The sequence below is a fragment of the Saimiri boliviensis genome, chromosome 1 (genome assembly GCF_048565385.1).
Source record: "Saimiri boliviensis isolate mSaiBol1 chromosome 1, mSaiBol1.pri, whole genome shotgun sequence".
Taxonomy (NCBI): domain Eukaryota; kingdom Metazoa; phylum Chordata; class Mammalia; order Primates; family Cebidae; genus Saimiri; species Saimiri boliviensis.
In genome coordinates, this window is record NC_133449.1 from 147,014,845 (window position 1) to 147,038,511 (window position 23,667).

Sequence of the window (23,667 nt, forward strand, 5' to 3'; positions counted from 1 at the left end):
GTGGCTGCACTCCAGCCTGGGCAACAGAGAGAGATTTCGTCCCCCCCAAAAAATGAAATCATAACCTCAAGGCATTTGGTGCAAATTGTACCTTTCAGAGAAAACAGATTGAAAATGCAATAAGGTAATGAGATCTGAACAAAATACTCAAGAGTGACTTCATACTAAGCAGTGTTGGCATTTTTATCTGGTATTTTCTATTCATTCTATGCAAAGCAGTGTCCCAAGTGCTGTGGGAAATGCAACACAAGTGAGACACCTTCCCACTGTCAAGAAATTGAGCCATCAAATGGGGAGCAGACAGAGCCCTATGATAAGGCAGAGCAGAGCAAGAATCACAAAAGCAGCTCATATCATGTGGTTTGTGTAAGAAACAGATATCATTTATTGGGAAAAAATTATAAACAGCTTCATAGAAGTGGTGCTGTTGATGGATGTAGAGGCCTCTAAGCATTTGCAGAATGCAAGGGTAGGCTTTTTTTTTTTCTTTTTTGAGATGGAGTCTCGCTCTGTCACCCAGGCTGGAGTGTAGTGGTGAGATCTCAGCTCACTGCAACCTCTGCTTCCTGGCTTCAAGCGATTCTCCTGCCTCAACCTCCTGAGTAGCTGGGATTACAGGCATACGCCACCATGCCCAGCTAATTTTTTTGTATTTTTAGTTGAGACAGGGTTTCACCATGTTGGTCAGGCTGGTCCCGAACTCCTGACCTTGTGATCTGCCCACCTCGGCCTCTTGAAGTGCTGGGATTAAAGGCGTGAGCCACCACAACCGGCAAGGGTAGATTTCTTAGCACATTTAGAAAAGAAAGAAATGAACCCCACAAGCCACAGGCTCAGGAAGCTACTAATACTATCTTGTATTAGATAAGGGGGGAAAAGACATTTAGACCCTGGCCTTAAAGAGCTGAATACTGAGGTTGGTTCTTAAAGACCTCAAAGCCTTGGTGTGGCACACACCAGCCACTCAGCCAACCAGTAAGTACATATTAAATGTCTATCTTGCCAGGTACAGTGGCTCACATCAGTGATATCAGCACTTTAGGAGGCCGAGGCAGGCGGATCACTGGAGGTCAGGAGTTCAAGACTGGCCTGGCCAACATGATGAAACCCTGTTTCTACTAGAAATACAAAAATTAGCCAAGTATAGTGGTGGGCAGGCCTGTAATCCCAGGTTCTTGGGAGGCTGAGGCACAAGAATCGCTTGAATCCAGGAGGTGGAGGTTGTAGTGAGCCGAGATCTCGCCGCTACACTCCAGCCTGGGAGACTGAGTGAGATTCAGTCTCAAAAAAAAAAAAAAAAAAAAGTGTTTATCCTGTAATCTCTAATTTCCACAAATCCTGAATCTTACACTTTCTGGTGGATCCAGGTACATTTCACCACCATAGCACTGAATACATACCCTCTGCATCTGGGAATCCACCCGCCACATTCTCAAGGTCTGATCCCGGGACCACGTCACCAGTTGATAGTCCTTGGACCCTAGAAATCATCAAATAAGAATCCTGGAAATTCTTCTGGATTCAACATCCACTTTGCTATAGGTTGAAATGGAGTGAGATTCATCCATCCATTCAATAACACCTCTGCTATCCCAGGCACTAATCCAGGTACCAGGACTACAGCATGAATAAATTAACGTCTATCTTTATAGATCTTGCGTTCCAATGGTAAAAACTGACAAATAAATATAAAACATCTGGTAAGGATAACTGATATAAAAATAACACAGGATAAGAGGACAGAGACTGACAGTGGAACTATTTTTAGCTAGAACTCCCCAAGGAAGTCACATTTGAGCAGAAACTTAAATGAAGTGAAATAATAACTGGCAAATTAGCAGGTAACAAGCAATGCTGGGATTTAATGTCACACTAAACTTTCACCTCTGCAAATGTTCTTCCTTTTACATGCTCTTGAGGAGCTGAAGATGAACACATTTTTGCAAAATGGATTGTTTCAAATGCATCATAGCATCTTACCATTCCAAAGAATTTTTTGGTAAAGTGATGCATCTCTTTGTAAAATAAATCATCAATCCTTAATGTTCTTAATGGACTGAATCACATTTTCATTTTAATTCTGGTCAAAGGGAAATTATTCTGAGAAGGTTCAAGGTGCTTTATGAAATAACTTCATGAAAGTCAGAACATTTGGGGGCAATTATGCAGTATCTAGAATCTCCTTCATGGCCACCTTCAGAGAGTGAAGAATTCAGAAATAATTTCATCCAATTTCTTAATTTTATGGATGGGGAAACTGAGGCAAGAGAATATGATCTGTCCATGGTCACAGAGTGAGACGGCAGGAAAATGAGGGCCAGTTCTCTTCCTTATCGGTTACATCTCTGCATCACCAACTCCAACCAAAAATTCACTCCTCAATATTTCATATATTGCTAGGCACGGCCAGCCAGAGAGCAACTATCCTGAACCATAGCTTGTCGCAAGTGGCACCATCATGCCCCACGTCCACATTAACAATCTTCTGACCCTAAGTCTGGCCTCTTTTCATGCCCCTGACTTTAAGGAAAAGGTATGCCTAATTCCTTTCTAATATTATAAATTAATTCAACCACTCAACCTGTGCCTCCCCTGCTGGTCCCAAGGGGCCCTTTGCTTCCCCAACTCCCAGTGTCTTCTCCCTGCCTTCCCACAGAGAGGGCGGTAGCCTCTGCCAACTGGCTAATTCTATGTCCTGACTTTGAGTGTAACTTCATTCACTAAACTGGTTCTTACTGCCCCTGTTTATGCCACCCTATGACCTGGCTTCTCTCCTCAATTCACTTTTGTAACTTCTTTTTTTTTTTTTCTTTTTTTAAATTTTGAGATAGGGTCTCACTCTGTCGCCCAGGCTGGAGTGGAGTGCAGTCTCGGCTCACTGCAACAAGCTCCACCTCCTTGTTCGGGCAACACTCCTGCCTCAGCTGCCCGAGTTGGGGACATTACAGGCACGCACCAACACACCTGGCTAATTTTATATTTTATATATATATATATATATATATATATAGAGAGAGAGAGAGAGAGAGAGAGAGAGAGAGAGAGAGAGAGATGGAGTTTCACCATGTTGGCCAGGCAGGTCTCGAACTCCTGGCCTCCCCACATGATCATCCTGCCTCGGCCTCCCACAGTGCTGGGATTACAGCCATGAGCCACCACACCAGGCCTGAAACTCCTTTCTTAATGATCATATGGCTTCCTATTTGGTCAGTTAAATGTGTTTCTTTCTTTTTTTTTTTTTTTTTTTTTGAGACGGAGTTTCGCTCTTGTTACCCAGGCTGGAGTGCAATGGCGCAATCTCGGCTCACCGCAACCTCCGCCTCCTGGGTTCAGACAATTCTCCTGCCTCAGCCTCCTGAGTAGCTGGGATTACAGGCACGTGCCACCATGCCCAGCCAATTTTTTGTATTTTTAGCAGAGACGGGGTTTCACCATGTTGACCAGGATGGTCTCGATCTCTCGACCTCGTGATCCACCCGCCTCGGCCTCCCAAAGTGCTGGGATTACAGGCGTGAGCCACCGCGCCCGGCTTAAATGTGTTTCTTTTAATCTGCATTTTCATCTGTCAGCAACACCCAAAACCAACGATTACCGCCCCCCTCAGGAGGCATCCTTTTCCCCTGGCCACAACATCCTGAGTCTCTTCCTAACTCTTTAAGAAATCCTTCCGGCCGGGCGCAGTGGCTCAAGCCTGTAATCCCAGCACTTTGGGAGGCCGAGGCGGGCGGATCACGAGGTCAAGAGATCGAGACCATCCTGGTCAACATGGTGAAACCCCGTCTCTGCTAAAAATACAAAAAATTAGCTGGGCATGGTGGCGTGTGCCTGTAATCCCAGCTACTCAGGAGGCTGAGGCAGGAGAATTGCCTGAACCCAGGAGGCGGAGGTTGCGGTGAGCCGAGATTGCGCCATTGCACTCCAGCCTGGGTAACGAGAGCGAAACTCCGCCTCAAAAAAAAAGAAAAAAGAAAAAAGAAATCCTTCCCCACAGTGAAAATCAAAGCATGAAGTGGTCCAATAAAAACGGATGACTACCAGCCTGGGCCACATGGCAAAACCCATCTCTACAAAAAAGTACAAAAAATCAGCCCAGCCACTCTGGTAGTTCCAGCGACTCAGGAGGCTGAGGTGGAAGCACCGCTTAAGCCCAGGAGGTCGAGGCTGCAGTGAGCCACGTTCATGCCACTGCACTCTAGCCTGGGTGACAAAGCGAGACCCCGTCTCAAAAAATGATGATGAAGACATGGCAGTGAAGGTAAACTGGAACAATGTTCGGTTGAGAAAGAAGTACGATGAAGATGGTTCCCAACTTACAGTGGTTCAACTTATAATGGTTTGACTTTAGGACGGTGCGAAACTGTCACAGTTTTAACATAATATACAGTATTCAACAAATTATATGAGATATTCAATGCTTGTTTATAAAACAAGCTTTGTATTAGAGGATTTAGCCCAAATGTAGGCCAATGTAAGTGTTCTGAGCGTGTTTAAGGTAGGCTACTTAAGCTATGATGTTCAGTGAGCTAAGTGGGTAAAATACATTTTCTTTTTCTTTTTTTCTTTTGAGACAGAGTCTCGATCTGTTTCCTAAGCTGAAGTGCAGTGGCACAACCTCAGCTCACTGAAACCTCTTAGTTCAAGAGATTCTCCTGCCTCAGCCTCCCAAGTAGCTGGGACTACAGGCATCCACCACTATAACCAGCTAATTTTTATATTTTTAGTAGAGATGGGGTTTTGCCATGTTGGCCAAGGTGGTCTTCAACTCCTGGCCTCAGGTCATCCACCCGCCTCAGCCTTCCAAAGTACTAAGATTATAGGGTAAACCACCACGCACAGTTTAAAATACATTTTCTACTTATGATATTTTCAATTTACAAGGGGTTTATTGGGACATAACCCCATTTTAAGTAAAGGAATATCTGAACAAAAACACATGCATAATAATTAAATTTGTAGGCAGGGCACAGTGGCTCACGCCCATAATCCCAGCACTTTGGGAGGCCAAGGCAGGTGGATCACAAGGTCAGGAGATCAAGACCATCCTAGCTAACACAGTGAAACCCCATCTCTACTAAAAATACAAAAAATTAGCTGGGCATGGTGCCACACACCTGTAGTCCCAACTACTCAGGAGGCTGAGGTAGAATTGCTTGAACTTGGACCTGGGAGGTGGAGGTTGCAGTGAGCCAGGACTGCGTCACCGCACACCAGCCTGGGTGACAGTGTGAGACTCCATCTCAAAAAGAAAAAACAACTAAATTTGCAAAAGGTTCAGAAACAGGCAAGCCTAAAAACTATGTTTAGGGATTCATAAATAGGCAGTGAAACCACAAAGGAAGAATCCAGCAATTGCTATCATAAGCATCAGGGGCATAATGCTCTGGGGGAAGGGAGGGGATTGTGATCAGGAAGCTTCAGGGGTCCTGGCATTGTTTTATTTCTTGCCCAGCATGGTAATTACACAGATTTCCACTTTACAATTATTTGTTAAACTGTATATGTTCTAAGTAATTTTCAAATACATGATATATTTCACAGTAAAAAAAATTTTTTTTTAATTTAAACGTGTATTTTAGGTTCAGGGGTACACGTGCAGGTTTGTTACATAGGGAAACTCATGTCACAGGGGTTTGTTGTACAGATTATTTCATCACCCAGGTACTAAGCCCGGTACCCAACAGTTATTTTTTCTGATCCTCTCCCCAGCCCACCCTCCACCCTCAAGAAGGCCCTGTGTCTACCATTCCCTCTTTCACAGTTTAAAAAAAAAAAAGTTAAATAGTAACTTGTAGTCAAACTTTTGCTTCTGGCCGAGCAGTTCCAACTTACACAACTCAACCCATCAGCTTAAAGACAATATGGATAACTAAAAATGGGTTCCTAAAAACTTTATTTCCATTCAAAACTACAGGTCAAACCCTGCCCGCTGGACTGTGAGGAAATCACATCATCTGTTTTCCATGGCAAAATGCAAGCGCTTAAGTTCAAAGCCACAACCCATGCATGAAATTGGTGGGATAAACACCAGGCAGCCTTATGTTTCCGGATGCAAGAGAGTTTTCGGAAATGTAGATGGAAAAGTCAACAGGATGATCAAAAGAGTCTCTGGAATAAATATCCTGGAAAAAGTTTGTGAGAGTCACAAACTAGCTGGGACGGAAGTTGATGCGCTAATCCCAGGTCCACCAGAGACCTTTCCGGGGGCCCTGGACAAGTCATATTGCTCGACCTGACTGGCTTCCTGTGTGCAATATGGAAACACAAACAAACAAACTTGTGTCCTGCCAAACACTTAGCAATAACATCGTAAGAAAAGACAGGCTGCATCTAAACTTGTACGGTGAGTTGATAGAGAAACCGGCTGTGGCTTCTTGATTACCATTACACTAGGACCCTGCATGAATGAGGGCCAGATCATGAAGCTGCAGTAACAAGGCCCTAGCCCCTCAGTGGCTACATTTCTTGCTTGCTCTTCATCTCTACCTCATCCTCGTGCCAGATGTGCTGGAAGCAGCTCCACCTGGAGCTTTGTCAATTGATGTGGTAGAGGCAAAGAGGGCGTTTAACTACCCATCAGCCCCTCACCTTTCAACCCAGGAAAGATCGCATCACTTCTGCTCATAGGTCATGACCAAAGCAAGCCTATCAGCCAAATTTGTCTTCAAAGAACTGGGAGGTAAAATAGCACTACATGCTTGTGAAAACAATGGAGAGTATGTAGCAGGCAGTACCAATGACCACCTTGGGTCTCCCTCATCAACAGCGTGGCAAGGGCCAAGTGCCCTGAACTCCATTTTCCATCTCTTACTGGATCAGATCTCCTCCAGGTAAGAGACTACACTGAAAATCAGAGAAGAGGACAGCATTTGGAAGAGAAAAGTAGCCTTATATCGTCCCTTTACCCACCTATGATGAAAGGCAGCAACAGCCCTGGCTGGCTGGTTCCTGAAGCCCAGCTCTGTCTGTGTCTTCCTTACTGGACTCCGTGGCAACACTGACTGGCACTGCTGTGACCAGAGCTCAGAAGGAAAGCTGGCATCAGGCCTCTCGCACTCACCTTCCTTCTGCTTCCTCCACTGGAACTCCAGCACCACATCGTCATGCCCCACGAAGGTGTGGACTGGGGTATTCAAGTCAAAGACATTCCACAGGAGAAGGCTGTTTTCCCTCCGCAGCTGGGGAACCATCACAGTCACCAATCCATTGCTGAAAGGCTACGGCAGAGAAGGGAAAAGCAGGTGATTAGATTATTTCAGGGAAAACCAGCTGAGTCTTGAGCTTCGAAACCTGGAATTCTTCCTAAGTAAAATAAATGAGATAATGGAAGGCCCCAACTCATCTGGAGAAATTTTTGCCAAACACCGTAAGCTGAACATTGCATCTACTTTTCTCTTTGCTTATGGAAGGGACCACAGCAGGTAAAAACTCAAGCTGAGGCAAGTGCTTGAAGAACTTTGAAAATTCTAAAATAAGGCTGGGCGTGGTGGCTTACACCTGTAATCCCAGCACTTTGGGAGGCTGAGGCAGGCAAATCACAAGGTCAGGAGTTCAAGACCAGCCTGGCCAACATGGTGAAACCCCACCTCTACTAAAAATACAAAAAATTAGCTGCACATAGTGGCGGGCACCTGTAATCCCAGCTTCTAGGGAGGCTGAGGCAGGAGAATTGCTTGAACCTGGTGAGGGCGGAGGTTACAATAAGCAAAGATCCTACCACTGTACTCCAGCCCAGGTGACAGAGTAAGACTCTGTCAAAAAAAAAAAAAAGGCCGGGGACGGTGGCTCATGCCTATAATCCCAGCACTTTGTGAGGCCGAGGCGGGTGGATCACGAGGTCAAGAGATCGAGACCATCCTGGTCAACATGGTGAAATCCCATCTCTACTAAAAATACAAAAATTAGCTGGGCATGGTGGCACACGCCTATAGTCCCAGCTACTCGGGAGGCTGAGGCAGGAGAATTGCTTGATCCCAGGAGGCAGAGGTTGCGGTGAGCCAAGATCGCGCCATTGCACTCCAGCCTGGGTAACAAGAGTGAAACGCCGTCTCAAAAAAAAAATTCTGGGCCGGGTGCGGTGGTTCAAGCCTGTAATCCCAGCACTTTGGGAGGCCGAGGCGGGTGGATCACGAGGTCAAGAGATCGAGACCATCCTGGTCAACATGATGAAACTCCGTCTCTACTAAAAATACAAAAAATATTAGCTGGGCATGGTGGCGTGTGCCTGTAATCCCAGCTACTCAGGAGGCTGAGGCAGGAGAATTGCCTGAGCCCAGGAGGCGGAGGTTGCGGTGAGCCGAGATCGTGCCATTGCACTCCAGCCTGTGTAACAAGAGCGAAACTCCGTCTCAAAAAAAAAAAAAAAAATTCTAAAATAAGCAAATGGTTCGAATTGCTATGCACTGAAACACACTGTTTCACATCCCAGCTACTCTACATGAGTTCCCACTGAAGAGTTACTAAGTGATTTCCCAGAACAAGCATGCAGGGCTGACTGGGAAATCCCTGGAGTGTTAAACCTAATTCTTGCCACGTGGAAACACACTAGAAACATGCCAACCACATGAAGTATCACCTTCCTACTTCCCCAGTACTGCAACTGCTCAAAGGAAAACTTGGTCACTACGGGACTGACATGTTTTACTTAGCAAAACCCCAACTGCTAGGAAGCTAAGGGGCCCACTTGGTTGATAGTTCTGTTATTTAAGGAATAAACCACCATCACCTAAGGGCACATTTATCTTCACCATCCCTCCTGGTAACACTTCTGTTTATTTTTTAAAGCAAACATATTAATCCAGAAAAGTAATTCAATTCATAAGAAGAGTGTCTGATTTCTTGGCAAGTGATCCCAGATACAAAACCAACTTAATACCCAAATTATCTTTTTAGCTCCACAATGCTCGATAGTGACAGCTGAATGTATAAAGGTAGCTTTATGCATCCCTGTGCTTGCTTTCAAATTGACATTAAAGGAAATACATTATCTCTCACCCATGTGGCAGTGGAAAATTACTGGAAAGTTAATAACAGTCTACTCACTCTATTTGCAGCATTTAATGGTTTAAAAACCATATAAGTTATTTCAAAAGAAAGTCAGCTTGTGAACCACAGAACTGTATACTTGAAAATGGTGGATTTTGTCACAATTTAATAAAAAAGGAGGGTATAGTAAAAATTACCATTCGCATCTACAGAAAAGGAAATTTCTGCTCAAAAACATCAAATGGTTGTATCAATGACAGAACATGGCTCCCAGCCCAGGTCTTCTGAATCTAAAGTCAGGGTTCCTTTTACCATAATTCACTGACTTCAAGCCTCTTGACCCTCTCCTCATCTACCCTACTTCCTGCCCTATCATTAGTGAGTATCTTTACATGGCCAAGCTTTTCTGTGGATCTTTGATAAGCAATTCTGATGTAGATACTTAACAATTCAATAATTATTTTATTTTATTTATTTTTGAGACGGAGTCTCGCTCTGTCGCCCAAGGTGGAGTGCAGTGGCGCAATCTCTGCTCACTGCAGCCTCTACCTCCCGGGTTCAAGCAATTCTCGTGCCTCAGCCTCCTGAGTAGCTGGGACTACAGGTGCCCACCACCATGCCTGGCTAATTTTTGTGTTTTTAGTAGAGACAGGGTTTCACCATGTTGGCCAGGCTGGTCCTGAACTCCTGACCTCAGGCAATCCATGCACCTTGGCCATCCAAAGTGCTGGGATTACAGGCTTGAGCCACTGCACCCAGCCGAGAAAAAAATTTTAAATAGTTAATAGCATTTATGCCATCATTATCACATTTGTCCCACCACTAAACCAAGACAGAAAGAGAAAATTGCCTCACAAAGAAAATAAGAGAAAATTTCCCTGGGCTCCTTGTTTTTGGAACACCCAAGAGAAAGTTTCCTATCAAGAGGCAGGGTGGCTAACTCACTGTGTATCTGGCCTTCCAGACAGGCACCTGGCAAGGGAGAATATTGAGGTATTTCCGAGGCTGGCGGTAATCCCAGAACTAGAAGAGAGCAAGCAAGATCATTAGTGAAATAAATGCCATTAAACAATTTTACTGAAGTAAGCGTAGCCTTCGAACTCATTGTTTCTAGTCCTCTAAAGAAACACTTCAACAGCGTATTTTTAGTTCAGCCCCTATAACCACGCCACTGTGACAGACATAAAGAAACCTCCCTTTCCATTTCTAAAACACTACAGGAGAATTTCTGGACTTTATGAGCACCACCAGTCGGGGCAGCTTACTGTCAATAGGCCTGATTATGAAACGATCTTTAGCGCTGAAAATTAAAAATGATGTGTTTGATCCTGTATCATGTTTACATCATGCAGGTGATTTAAGAACAATAGCTGAAGTGTCCTGACTACTCATTACATTTCAGACATATGTTTAGAACTTTTTTTCTCCCATTTAATCTTTGTAACAACCATATAATGCACGTTATTCATCTCTTTTTCAAATGTAGAGGCTATATAAGGAAACAATGTGATATGCTCAGCGTCACAAAGAAAAAGGCAGCTGTGTGAGAACCTAGGAGCCAATCCATTCAAGTCCACACCCGCTGTCATCCTCCAACATCTGAGGTGCAGTTCTTGAAACTGTAGCACACACAAAGTGAGCCGGACACACTACCTTCTAACGGGAGAGGCACATATGCTTAGAGCTCCAGCATCTGTCACAAAGGCAGGAAAACCAAGAGTGAAACTCGGAACTGTTTAAGTATTAGGGAATCATTTTCAAAAACAGATGACAGCAATCACAGATGAAAGAAATAACTATGGTCATTTCTTTTTCCTTTTATTTTAATAGAGGTGGAATCTTGCCATGTTGCCCAGGTTGGTCTCGAACTCCTAGGCTCAGGCAGTCCTCCCACCCCGGCCTCCCAAAGTGCTGGGATTACAGGTGTGAGCCACTAATCTCAGCTACTTTGGCAATTTCCTATAAAGTTAAAAGTACACATACCATATAACCCAGCACTCCTACATAACTGCCCTAGAAAATAGAAGATGTCTGTTCACACAAAACCCTAGACATGAATGTTTACAGCAGCTCTATTCGCAATCATCAAAAACCAAAAATCATCCAAATGTCCTTCAATGGGTCAACAGAAAATTAATAGTGGCATATCCATAAATGAAATACTCAGTACTAAAAAGTCATGCATTATTAATTTTTAAAACAACTTGGATGACTCTTAAGGCATTTTGTTGAGTGAAAAAAAGACAACCTTAAAAGGTTATATACTAGGCCGGGCACAGTGGTTCACACCTGCAATCCCAGTATTTTGGGAGGCCAATGCAGGCAGATCATTTGACGTCAGGGGTTTGAGACCAGCCTGACCAACATGGCAAAACCCCATCTCTACCAAAAATACAAAAATTAACTTGGTGTGGTGCCACACACCTGTAGTCCCAGCTACTAAAGAGGCTGGGGCAAGAGAATCGCTTGAACCCAGGAGGCAGAGGTTGTAGTGAGCTGAGATGGCACCACTGTACTCCAGCCTAGGCAACAGAGCAAGACTCTGTCACAAAAAAAAAAAAAAAAAAAAAAAAAAAGAAAGAAAAAGGTTATATACTACATGATTCCATTTAAATGGCACTCTCAGGCTGGGTGCAATGGCTCACACCTGTAAACCCAACACTTTGGGAGGCCGAGGCAGGCAAACCACTTGAGGTCAGAAGTTCGAGACTGGCAAACATGGTGAAACTCTATTTCTGCTAAAAATACAAAAATAAATTAGCTAGGCATGGTGGTGGGTGCCTGTAATCCCAGCTACTTGGGAGGAGGCTGAGGCAAGAGAATTACTTGAACCTGGGAAGCGGAGGTTGCAGTGAGCCAAGATCATATCATTGCACTTTAGACTGGACAACAAAGTGAGACTCCACCTTAAAAAAAAAAAAAAAAAAAGGCATTCTCAAAAAGACAAAATTATAGTGGTGGGGAACAGACCAGCGGTTGCCAGAAGTTAGGGGTAGGAGAGAGTATGACTGCAAAGGAATAACACAAAGTAGCTCTTTAGTGTCATCGAACTGTTTTAACACCCCGACCGTGGCGGCAGTTATATGTTTGCAACTCTGCGTATGTTACATTTCATAGGTTTTCAAGGCTGGTGCAGTGGCTCATATCTATAATCTCAGTGCTTTGGGAGGCTAAGGTAGGAGGATCACTTGAGGCCAGGAGTTCAAGACCAGCCTGGGCAACAAAGCAAGACCCTATCTCTGCACCTAGCTAATTGGGACGCTGAAGTGGGAGGATCAATTGAACCCAGGAGTTCAAGGTTACAGTGAGCTATGATCATACCACTACACTCCAGCATGGGCAACAGAGCATGACCCTGTCTCAAAAAAAATTTTTAACAAAAAAAATTAAAATTGGCTGAGTGCGGTGGCTCACATCTGTAATCCAAGCACTTTGGGAGGCTGAGGTGGGAGGATCACAAGGTCAGGAGTTCGAGACCAGCCTGACCAACATGGTGAAACCCCATCTCTACTAAAAATACAAAAACTAGCTGGGCGTGGTGGTACAAACCTATACTCCTAACTACTTGGGGAAACTGAGGCAGGATAATTGCTTGAACCTGGGAAACAGAGGTTGCAGCAAGCTGAGATCATGCCACTGCACTCCAATCTGGGCAACAGAGCAAGACTCAGTCTCAAAAAAAGAAAAGAAAAATTTTATCAGACTATATGGAACACCGTAAAAAAGTCTAACAGATGTATAATTATTGTTCCAGAGGAAAGGAAAGAGAAGAAATGGAACAGAAGTAATATTTGAAGAGAAAATAATGATTGAAAATTTCCCCAAAGTGAAGACAGCCAACAAGCCACAAATGTAAGAACTACTTTCCTCCTTCTTACAAAAGAAACCAGTTTTCATAATGGCCTTTAATAATCATAAACTTTTCTGTAGAAGGGGCTGACCCACACAGGTACTCTCAAACTGGCTTCTCTGTTTCAAAACTTTTAGAGAGTTAAAAAAGTATAGGCCCCAAAATCTCTTATGAAACTCTAAAATATTCAAAATGTTTTAAAACTGGTTTTACATGGTTTTAGAGCAAGATAAGAGACTTTCCAAAGGTTTTGCTTGGTTTGGTTAATAATTTTGTGAATAAGCCTGAATGGAAACGGAAATGACTGTCTGGAGTTTCATTACCTTCTAAAAAATCTCAAGAGTTCTAAGTGGGTGACTTTTTCTCGTCTCAAAAGAAAATTAGGATCTTCCAAAGAAATATCCAAACGAGCCAAGCTGGAATGCAAGGGGGTATTCTATGTGCCAACAATGAGGTGTTAATAAATCTTAGCTGTTCCTCTACTTAATGCGCAGTATGAATGAACAACTATTACAAAGTACAGAACATAATGAACGGGCAAACACCCAGCTGTAAACTCCCGCTCAGTTCCCCAGCCTGCCTGAGGGCTGGATGAGGGTCTTCTATTGTGTGTGTGGGAAGAGGTGAATGCAATCATTTCTGAGCAAACACGTAATTTTGCCTACTTCCAAAAAAAAATTAGTGATTTAGATTGAAAAGTTTAAATGGCCTAACTGTTCAAATTAATGGCATCCCTGTTTTGATTCACTATGAAGACTAATAATCATGCAGCTAAACCTAAAATGAGAGAACTCGAGAATTTCTAGGAAGAGGTCAGGCATGGTACCTCACGCCTATAATCCCAGCACTTTGGGAGGCTGAGGCAGATGGAACACCTAAGGTCAGGAGTTCAAGATCAGCCTGGCCAACATGGCAAAAGCCTGTCTCTACTAAAAATACACAGATTAGCAGGGCATGGTGGCAGGTGCCTGTAGTCGCAGGTACTTGGGAGGCTGACACAGGAGGATCACTTGAACCTGGGAGGTGGAGGCTGCAGTGAGCTGAGACTGTGCCACTGCACTCCAGCCTGGGCAACACAGTGAGACTCCATCTCAAAAAAAAGAAAAAATTATAGGAAGAAAAAAAAAAATAAAACTTCTAATGCTTTCGATTTGCTGCTCATAAAAAAAAAAAAAAAAATCTCAGCTTTCTCATTTTCAGTCCAAGGGACACACTTTATAACAGCAAGAAAAACTTTACTCCATGGCTGTTTTTTCAAAATATCTTTTCTATTTCACATGAGATGTGTATTAAAGAACCAAATGCTGGACTTGAAGAGGAAAGTATCAAGGATTCCTTTATTTCCCTTTTCTTTTTTTCTTTCTCACTTTGTTTTTTTTGTTTTTTTTTTTTTTTTTTTTTTGAGACGGAGTTTCGCTCTTGTTACCCAGGCTGGAGTGCAATGGCGCCATCTCGGCTCACCGCAACCTCCGCCTCCTGGGTTCAGGCAATTCTCCTGCCTCAGCCTCCTGAGTAGCTGGGATTACAGGCACGCGCCACCATGCCCAGCTAATTTTTTTGTATTTTTAGTAGAGACAGGGTTTCACCATGTTGACCAGGATGGTCTCGATCTCTTGACCTCGTGATCCACCCGCCTTGGCCTCCCAATGTGCTGGGATTACAGGCTTGAGCCACCGCGCCCGGCCTCTCACTTTGTTTTGAGACAGGATCTCACTTTGTAGCCCAGGCTGGAGTATAGTGGCAGGATTATGGCTCACTGCACCCTTGACCTCCCAGTTCAAGTGATCTTCCTGCCTCAGCAGCCTCATGAGTAGATAGGACTACAAGTATACACCAGCACACCCAGATTTTTTTTCTTTTTTTCTGTAGAGATAAGCCTTCCTATGTTGCCCAGGCTGGTCTTGAACTCCTGGGCTCAAGTGATCTGCTTGCCTCAACCTCCCAAAATGCTGAGATTACAGGTATGAGCTACTACGTCCAGCTTTTTTCCCTGTTCTCATAAGGCCAGATTTGCCTTCCATGGAAAAGCTACAGAGAAAGAAGTTACGTAATTTTCCTTAGTTTTACAATAATCTATTTAAAAATGCTAAAATACTCCAATGAAATGGGCACAGTGGCTCACACCTGTAATCCCAGCACTTTGGGAGGCCAATGTGGGCAGATCATTTGAGGTGAGGAGTTCGAGACCAGCCTGGCTACCACGGTGAAACCCCAGCTCTACTGAAAAAAAAAAATACAAAAATAAGCTGAATATGGTGGTGTGCATCTGTAATCCTAGCTACTCAGGAGGCTGAGGCACAAGAATCGCTTGAACCCAGGAGGTGGAGGTTGCAGTGTGCTGCGATCACACCACTACATTCCAGCCTGGGCGACAGAGCAAGACTCTGTCTCAAAAAAAAGAAAAAAAAAAGAGAGAGAGAGAGACAATACACAGACTCAGAGAAATGATCTGCAAACTATCTGACAAGAGATTAATAACCAGAATACATAAGGATCTCAAGCAACTCAATAGGAAAAAAAATCTAATAATCCAATTACAAAATGGGCAAAAGATCTGAACAGACATCTTTTAAAAAAAGACATACAGCCCTTTTCACAAGATGGTGTCGAAAGCGAAGAAGGAAGCTCCTGCCTCTCCTAAAACCAAAGGCAAAACAAAGGCTTTAAAGGCCAAGAAGGCAGTGTTGAAAGGTGTCCACAGCCACAAAAAACAGAAGATCTGTATGTCACCCACCTTCCAGCGGCCCAAGACACTGTGACTCCTGAGGCAGCCCAAATATGCTTGGAAGAGCACCCCCAGGAGAAACAAGCCTGACCACTATGCTGTCAAGTTTCCGCTGACCACTGAGTCTGCCATGAAGAAGAGAGAAGGCAACAACACACTTGTGTTCACTGTGGATGTCAAAGCCAACAAGCGCCGGCTCAAACAGGCTGTGAAGAAGCTCTACGACACTGATGTGGCCAAGGTCGACACCAGGATTCGGCTGATGGAGAGAAGAAGGCGTACGTTCGACTGGCTCCTGATTACGATGCTTTGGATGTTGCCAACAAAATTGGGATCATCTAAACTGCTGGCTAATTCTAAATATATGCATATCTTTTCACCAAAAAAAAAAAAAAAGAAAAGAAAAAAGAAGTCATACAAATAGCAAACAGTATATGAATGCTCAATATGATTGATCTTCAGAGAAATGCAAATCAAAACTACAATGAGATTTCATCTCACACTGGTTAAAATGGCTGTTATCCAAAAGACAAGCAATAATGAATGCTGGCAAAGATGTGAAGAAAAGGAAACCCTCATATACTGTTGGTAGGAATGTAAATTAGTACAGCCGCTATGGAGAACAGTATGGCGATTCCTCAAAACACAAGGAATAGAACTATCAGATGATCCAGCAACCAATGCTAGGTATATACCCCAAAGAGAAACCAGTATAATGAAGAGACATCTGCACTCCCATATTTATTGCAGTATTATTCACAGTGGCCAAGGTCTGGAAGTGACCTAAGTGTTCATCAACAGACGAATGGAAAAGAAAATGTGGTATATATACACAATGGAGTACAATTCATCCATGAAAAATAATGCAATCCTATCACTTGCAACATGGAAGGAACTAGAGGACATTATGTTAAGTGAGATAGGCCAGGCACAGAAAATAAACTTTGTGTTCTCACTCACATGTGGGAGCTAAAAATGAAAACAATTGAACTCAAAAAGATAAGAGAGCAGAATGATGGTTACCAGAGGCTGGGAAGGGCAGTGGGGCAGGGTGGGGGGAGCCAGAAGTGGCAATGGTTAATGGCTAGAAAAATATAGCTAGGCAGAATGAGTAAGAGTCAGGATTTGATAGCACAACTGGGTGATTACAGTCAACAATAATTTATTGGACATTTAAAAATAAATGAAAGGGTATAATCGGAATGTTTACAACACAAAAAAAAATGATAAATGCTTGAGGTGATGGAGACCCAATTTGTCCTAATGTGATCACTATACTTTATATGCCTGTATGAAAAGATCTCATGTACCCCATAAATATACGTACCTACTAGTTACCCATAAATTTCTTTTTTAAAAATGGAAACAGAAAAAAGAAAAGTCTCAAATGCTTGCTGAAGCTGTACCTCAGGGAAAAATTAGCAGTGAGTTAAATTAACGGCTGTGGACGCTAGGATGTAAAACGAGAAGCTTGACAACAGGTTAAAAAATAAAACACAAAAATCAAATAAAACGAAAATGAAGAAAACACCAGTAACTTAAAACAAACTTTATGAAAGTTTTGGTTTTAAATAATACATAAACATAGAAAAAAGTTCTGCCAGGCACACTGGCTCACTCCTGTAACCCCAGCACTTTGGGAGACCGAGGCGGGTGGATCACCTGAGGTCAGGAGTTTGAGACCAGCCTGGCTAACGTGGTGAAACTGTCTCTACTAAAAATGAAAAAGCTAGCCAAGCGTGTTGATGCACACCTGTTATCCCAGCTACTTGGGAGGCTGAGGCAGGAGAATCATTTGAACCCAGGAGAAGGAGGTTGCAGTGAGCTGAGATCACGCTACTGCACTCCAGGTTGGGCGACATAGCGAGACTCCGTTTCCAAAAAAAAGAAAAGAAAAGAAAAGAAAAAAGTTCAGGTTTATCACAGTGTAAATATTGATTTTAACATACTATTCTAACTTAAATAAGTCTTGGGTTTATTTTCTCATGGAAAGCTTAATTAAACATCCTAAATTGCATAACTGTTTTCATGGATTATAGGAGTTGTCATTTCCACAAAATGTTTAAAATTATTAAAATGTAAAAATTATATTAAATTGAATGAATAATAACAAATGATGCTTTTTAAAAAGTGTTTGCTCTTATCACCTTTTTTTTTCTTTTTTTGAAAGACCGTCTCCCTTTGTAGAGTGCAGTGGCACAATCTTGCCTTAATACAACCTCGACCTCTCAGGCTTGAACAATTCTCCCACCTTTGCCTCCCAAGTATCTGGGACTACAGGTGCTTGCTAACACACCTGGCTAGTTTTTTGCATTTTTTGTAGAGATGGGGTTTTGCCATGTTGCCCAGGCTGGTCTCAAACTCCTAAGTTCAAGCAATCTGCCCGCCTCAGCCTCCAAAAGTGCTGGGACTACAGGTATGAGTCACCGTGCCTGGCTGAACTTTTTATAGTACCAAAGATCACAAGAACTTAAGTCTACAGCCAACATGGGGAGACCCCAACTCTACAAAAAACAAAAAAGCCAGCCAGGCATTGTGGTTTGCACTTGTAGTCCCAGCTACTCTGGAGGATGACATGGGAAGATCGTTTGAGCCCAAGAGGTCCAGGCTGCAGTGAGCCATGATCATGCCATCGCATTCCAGCCTACATAACAAGGCAATATCTTGTCTCAAAAAAAAAAAAGAGAAAGAAAGAAAAAACAACAACTTAGCTATTCCATTACAGTATCAAGGTAAATATGTTTAATATTTCTCTAACAAACTCTTAACATAAACTTTTATTTCTGTGTTATATCAGCTTAATTTAGATTAATTTTGACCTTCAACTAATATTAATGAATAACCTTTGAATTTATGTCTATGCATTTTTTTTAAAAGATAGGATCTCACTCTGTCACCTAGAATGGAATGCAGTAATTTGATCACAGCTCACTGCAGCCTTGAACTCCTGGGCTCAAGCAATCCTCCTGCCTTAGCCTCCTGAGTAGCTGGGACTACAGATGCATGCTACCAGTCCAGCTAATTTTTTTTTTTTTTTTTTTTAGAAATAGGGTCTCACTATGTTGTCCAGGCTCATCTCTAACTCCTGGCCTCAAGGGATCCTCCCACCTCAGCCACCCAAAGTGTTAGGATTACAGGCATGATGAGCTAGCCAAGGACACCTTTTGAAATTGTTAAATTGAATTATGAAACACAATTTTTACACACACACACACACATACACACACATCCTTGCTCCTTATTTTGATACATTATTATTTATCTGAGATAGGGTCTCACTCTGTCACTCAAGTTGGAGTGCAGTGGTGTGATTATAGCTCAATGCAACCTCAACTTCCTTGGCTCCAGCGATCCTACCTCAGCCTTCTGGGTGGCTAAGACTACTGGTATGCACCATCACACCAAGCTAATTTGTTTATTTTTTGTAGAGGTGGGGTCTCACTATGTTGGCCAGGCTGGTCTCCAAGTCCTGGGCTCAAGTGATCCTCCCTCCTCAGCCTCCCAAAGTGCTGGAATTATAGGCATGAGCCACCAGACCCAGTCTTGATACTTTATTGACTATTTAACAGTTAATAGGGTTAAAGGATTTACAAATATCTTTTGATCACATGAGTAAACATGATTACTTCCACTGCTTTAAGAATGTCAAATATTATCTATGATTGCATGAGGATGTGTTTGGAAGATAACAAACGTGTTTCTTGCTTTATCAAGGAGAAAAATGGAATAATTTTATCTTATGTTTCACATTGACAAAGTTGGCCAAATGCTATGGATTTTCTTATAAAACAGAAATGCTTTGTAGAAAAGACTTTTCTGCAAAACATTGTATGGATAGTGCACAAAAGGAATAAAACCAAAATGTCAGCCCAGCAACACAGCAAGCCCCCATCTCTACAAAAAGACAAAATAATTTGACATGGTGGCATACACCTGTAGTCCTAGCAACTTGAGAGGCTGATGTGGGAGGATCACTTGATCCCAAGAGTTCAAGGCTGCAGTGAGGTGTGATCATGCCGCTTATAGCGCAGCCTGGGTGACACAGTGAGACCCTGTCTCTAAAAAACAAAACAACACCTAAGATGTAGGTTTTCTTTCCATTTAAACAGCAACTGATTTCTGAGCACATCATTTGTTTAAAACAGTAAAAACTTATATTACACCCAGAGAACAGGGGTTCACCAAAATACTTACTTTTTGTTTTTCATAAAGCTCCTGAATCATGTGCCTAAAGTCCCTTATTTTTTAAAAACACTACCATTTTTAATACTTTTTGTCACTTCTGCTGTATTTAACTTTAGTGTCACTCTATATCAAGACTGTACTCATTTCTTTATTTTAATTAATTAATTAATTAATTTTTTTTTTTTGAGACGGAGTTTCGCTCTTGTTACCCAGGCTAGAGTGCAATGGCGCCATCTCGGCTCACCGCAACCCCCACCTCCTGGGTTCAGGCAATTCTCCTGCCTCAGCCTCCTGAGTAGCTGGGATTATAGGCACGTGCCACCATGCCCAGCTAATGTTTTGTATTTTTAGTAGAGATCGGGTTTCACCATGTTGACCAGGATGGTCTCGATCTCTTGACCTCGTGATCCACCCACCTCAGCCTCGCAAAGTGCTGGGATTACAGGCTTGAGCCACCGTGCCCGGCCACTAATTTATTTATTTTTTAAGAGGCAGTTTAGCTCTTGTTGCCCAGGCTGGAGTACAGTGGCGTGATCTCAGCTCACTGCAACCTCCACCTCCCAGGTTCAAGTGATTCTCCTGCCTCAGCCTCTTCAGTAGCTGAGATTACAGGCATGCACCACCATGCCCAGCTAATTTTGTATTTTTAGTAGAGACAGAGTTTCGCCATGTTGGCCAGCCTGGTCATGAACTCGTGATCTCAGGTGACCCACCTGCCTCAGCCTCCCAAAGTGTTGGGATTACAGGCGTGAGTCACCACACCCAGCCATTTCTTATCTTTAGACCCTTATCTGACTATTCTTTCTTGCCAAATTCAGGTCCTATGTTCAAAATCATAAAATGGTCAAAATATCTTTTCAACTTATTTTTTGGTTTCCCAGATGGCCACAGGGTAAACTGTAATTCTCCCCTCAACTTATAAAAGGAATGATACTCAAAATAATTAGGTATCCTTGGTACTCTCCAGATTTTTAATGAGCTCCACACTCTGCACACTGCCCTATTATCAAATCCACAGTACGTGGAAGGCTAGCAAAGAAAAGTTCAACCTCCCCAGATTCATTAAACACAAGAAAAATGTTGTTCATATGAATGCATTTCAGCAACTGTTTACTTTTCAATTTCGATAGAAACATATTCATGTTCAGGTACAAAGACTGGCATGTAACTGTTAGCAAGATTAATCCTTTTATTTAAAAAAATAAAGACTGTTTCTAGATTAAATGTGCTCACCAGCTGGTGATGATTATGCAATTTATGGGCTCAATTAGAGGACCCTGGAGATTTGACAACCTTCTCACTGTTCATAACATGCTCTTGCTCTCAAGGCAATCACTGATGCAGTCTTACAAAATGATTACACGTCATTTGCAAACAGAAGACTTCAAGCTTTCAGTCTGATACAGGTAGTTATTACAAATTAACCGGAGACACTCCATCCTCCCATTCATAGATAATTCCTCCTTTTCACTTACCCTTGCCAAAGGGTTCCTGCTACAAGCTACAGATCAGAAAGTTCTCTGAAGAAGTATCAGGGGCCAGGTGTGGGGCTCATGCCTGTAATGCCACCCAGCACTTTGGGAGGCTTAGGCAGGAAGACTGCTTGAGCCCAGGAGTTCAAGGCTAGCCTGGACAACATGGTAAGACAAAATATATATATTTTCTTTATGTGTAGATACAAATATGTACATATCTGTATCTGTATATAAAGATGTATACATATGTACATATCTATATCTTTCTCTATGTAGATCTATATTTCTCTACACAGATAGAAATATCACATACAGATATGTACATATCTATCCAGAGAAAGAGAGAGATATAAAGAAATATCAGAAGAGCCTTGGTCAAAAAAGAACCAGGCTTCCTTGAGTGTTGATACCCTAGGAAACAGACTCAAAGGTACATGTTTCTCATCAGAATGTACCAAGGGTAGTCAGGCACAGTGGCTTATGCCTGTAATCCCAGCACTTTAGGAGGCCGGGGCAGGCAGATTGCTTGAGGTCAGGAGTTTGAGATCAGCCTGGCCAACATGGTGAAACCCCATCTTTACTAAAAATACAAAAATTAGGCAGGCATGTTGGTGCACCCTTGTAATTCCAGCTACTGGGTGAGGCTGAGACATGAGAAGCACTTGAACCCGGGAGGCAAAGGTTGCAGTGAGCCAAGATCGTGACACTGTACTCCAGCCTGGGTGACAGAATAAGACTCTTTCTCAAAAAAAAAAAAAAAGAACGAACCAAGGGACTATGTCTGGATTTCTAGGATCCTTTTTGTGTAGAAGGCAGCAATTCTGTGAAATAGACTGCTGTTAACGCAAGATCAGGGAAAATACAGATTATATAAAATAATACGACCTCATTTAACTGTAGTTAATGTTCTATTTCTAAGAGCCACACATGAAAAATTCTTTTCTTTCTTCTTGATCTATCCCTAAACTTCAACTTAACTGTTTTAATTTACAAACTGAAATGAAATACACATGCAGTGGTACCTTGCTCCAACTGACCCCTTAGAATTCAGAAAATAAAAATATAATAAAAATTATTAATATAAATAATGAGCTAATAAATTGTCATATAAACTTAAGAATGATTATGTAGAAAAATTACACATATTGATCCTTATCTACTAAAAATAATGGTTGAATGTTATACAAAGTCCCTTTTCTAAGTCTCTTCACTTTTTATGATCATGCTATTGACATACATTCAGTAAAAATTGTCTTGCTTCCAGGATATAGTGGAATAAATCAAATATCATGCCAAAAATCTCATTTCAATTATAAGCTAAGCCTGCTGGTAAAGAACAGAGAAGGCTTTGTATGGGGAGACAAGGCCCATCAAGTCCTCCCAGGAAACTGGCTGTTACCTGCTTTATTACCTATGAAACCCCAACCTCAACAGGTAGGAAAGATGTCACTGAATAGCAACAAACTTGAGCATCTCAGAGAAAGAGGTGGAGTTGAACTGGATGGTTTCTGATTCCTGAACTTGGGAGACAAGCTGACTGGGGTATGGGGACAAAAATCCAAATGCGGCCGGGCATGGTGACTCATGCTTGTAATCCCAGCACTTTGGGAGGCCGAGGCAGGCAGATCACTTGAGGTTAGGAGTTTGACACCATCCTGGCCAACATGATAAAACTCCGTCTCTACTAAAAATACAAAAATTAGCCAGGCATGGTGTCGCACATCTGTAATTCCAGCTACTTAGGAGGCTGAGGCAGGAGAATCAAGTGAACCCAGGAGGCAGAGGCTGCAGTGAGCCAAGATTGTGCCACTGCACTCCAGCCTGGATGACAGAGTGAGACTCAGTCTCAAAATAATAATAATAATAAAAACAAAAAACCCTAGGCCAGGCACAGTGGATCATGCCTGTAATCCAAGCACTTTGGAGGCCAAGGTGGGTGGATCACCTGAGGTCGAGAGTTCAAGACCAGCCTGACCAATATGGTGAAACCTCGTCTTTTAAAAAAAAAAAAAAAAAAAAAACAAATGCAATATGAACAAACAAAAGTCATGTCTGGCACAGTAAAAAAAAAACCTTACAACCCTAAGGGATTTATAAACTTCAAGACAGAAGTTAACTATTAACTTACTATATGACTACAGTTTTGCCAATCATATCACAAAGATGTCAAACATGACTATATAAATACAACAAAGCATTAAATAAATGACACTGAATCATAAAATTGCTAATCCAACTGCTATGGTCAAACCCCTGCCCTTAGAGACAGAGACCTGACCACAAGGAGGAACTACTGGAGCAAAGATGTCTCTGCCCTGCCATCATTCTGCCCAAGGGTGAACATCATGTGCCAGAGAGGAAAGGCAAACAAAACACGCTGTACTTGTGATACACTAAAAATAATCAGTTTACTGAAACATATAAGATCTTGAGCATTTCCTGCAAGTTAG

General features: G+C 42.5%; 1 protein-coding gene across 5 annotated transcripts in view; it reads right to left on the reverse strand.

The window, feature by feature from the left end:
• The window catches only part of WDR59 (WD repeat domain 59), a 137,245-nt gene that overhangs the window by 64,840 nt on the left and 48,738 nt on the right, over positions 1-23,667 (reverse strand). For all 5 annotated transcript variants that reach the window (XM_074406368.1, XM_010350625.3, XM_010350624.3 and 2 more), the window contains 3 exons: positions 9,928-10,005; positions 7,058-7,214; positions 1,401-1,480 (listed from right to left, as the gene is read on the reverse strand). In XM_074406368.1, coding sequence (XP_074262469.1) covers positions 1,401-1,480; positions 7,058-7,214; positions 9,928-10,005 — 315 coding nt within the window. The remainder of the gene's footprint in view (positions 1-1,400; positions 1,481-7,057; positions 7,215-9,927; positions 10,006-23,667) is intronic.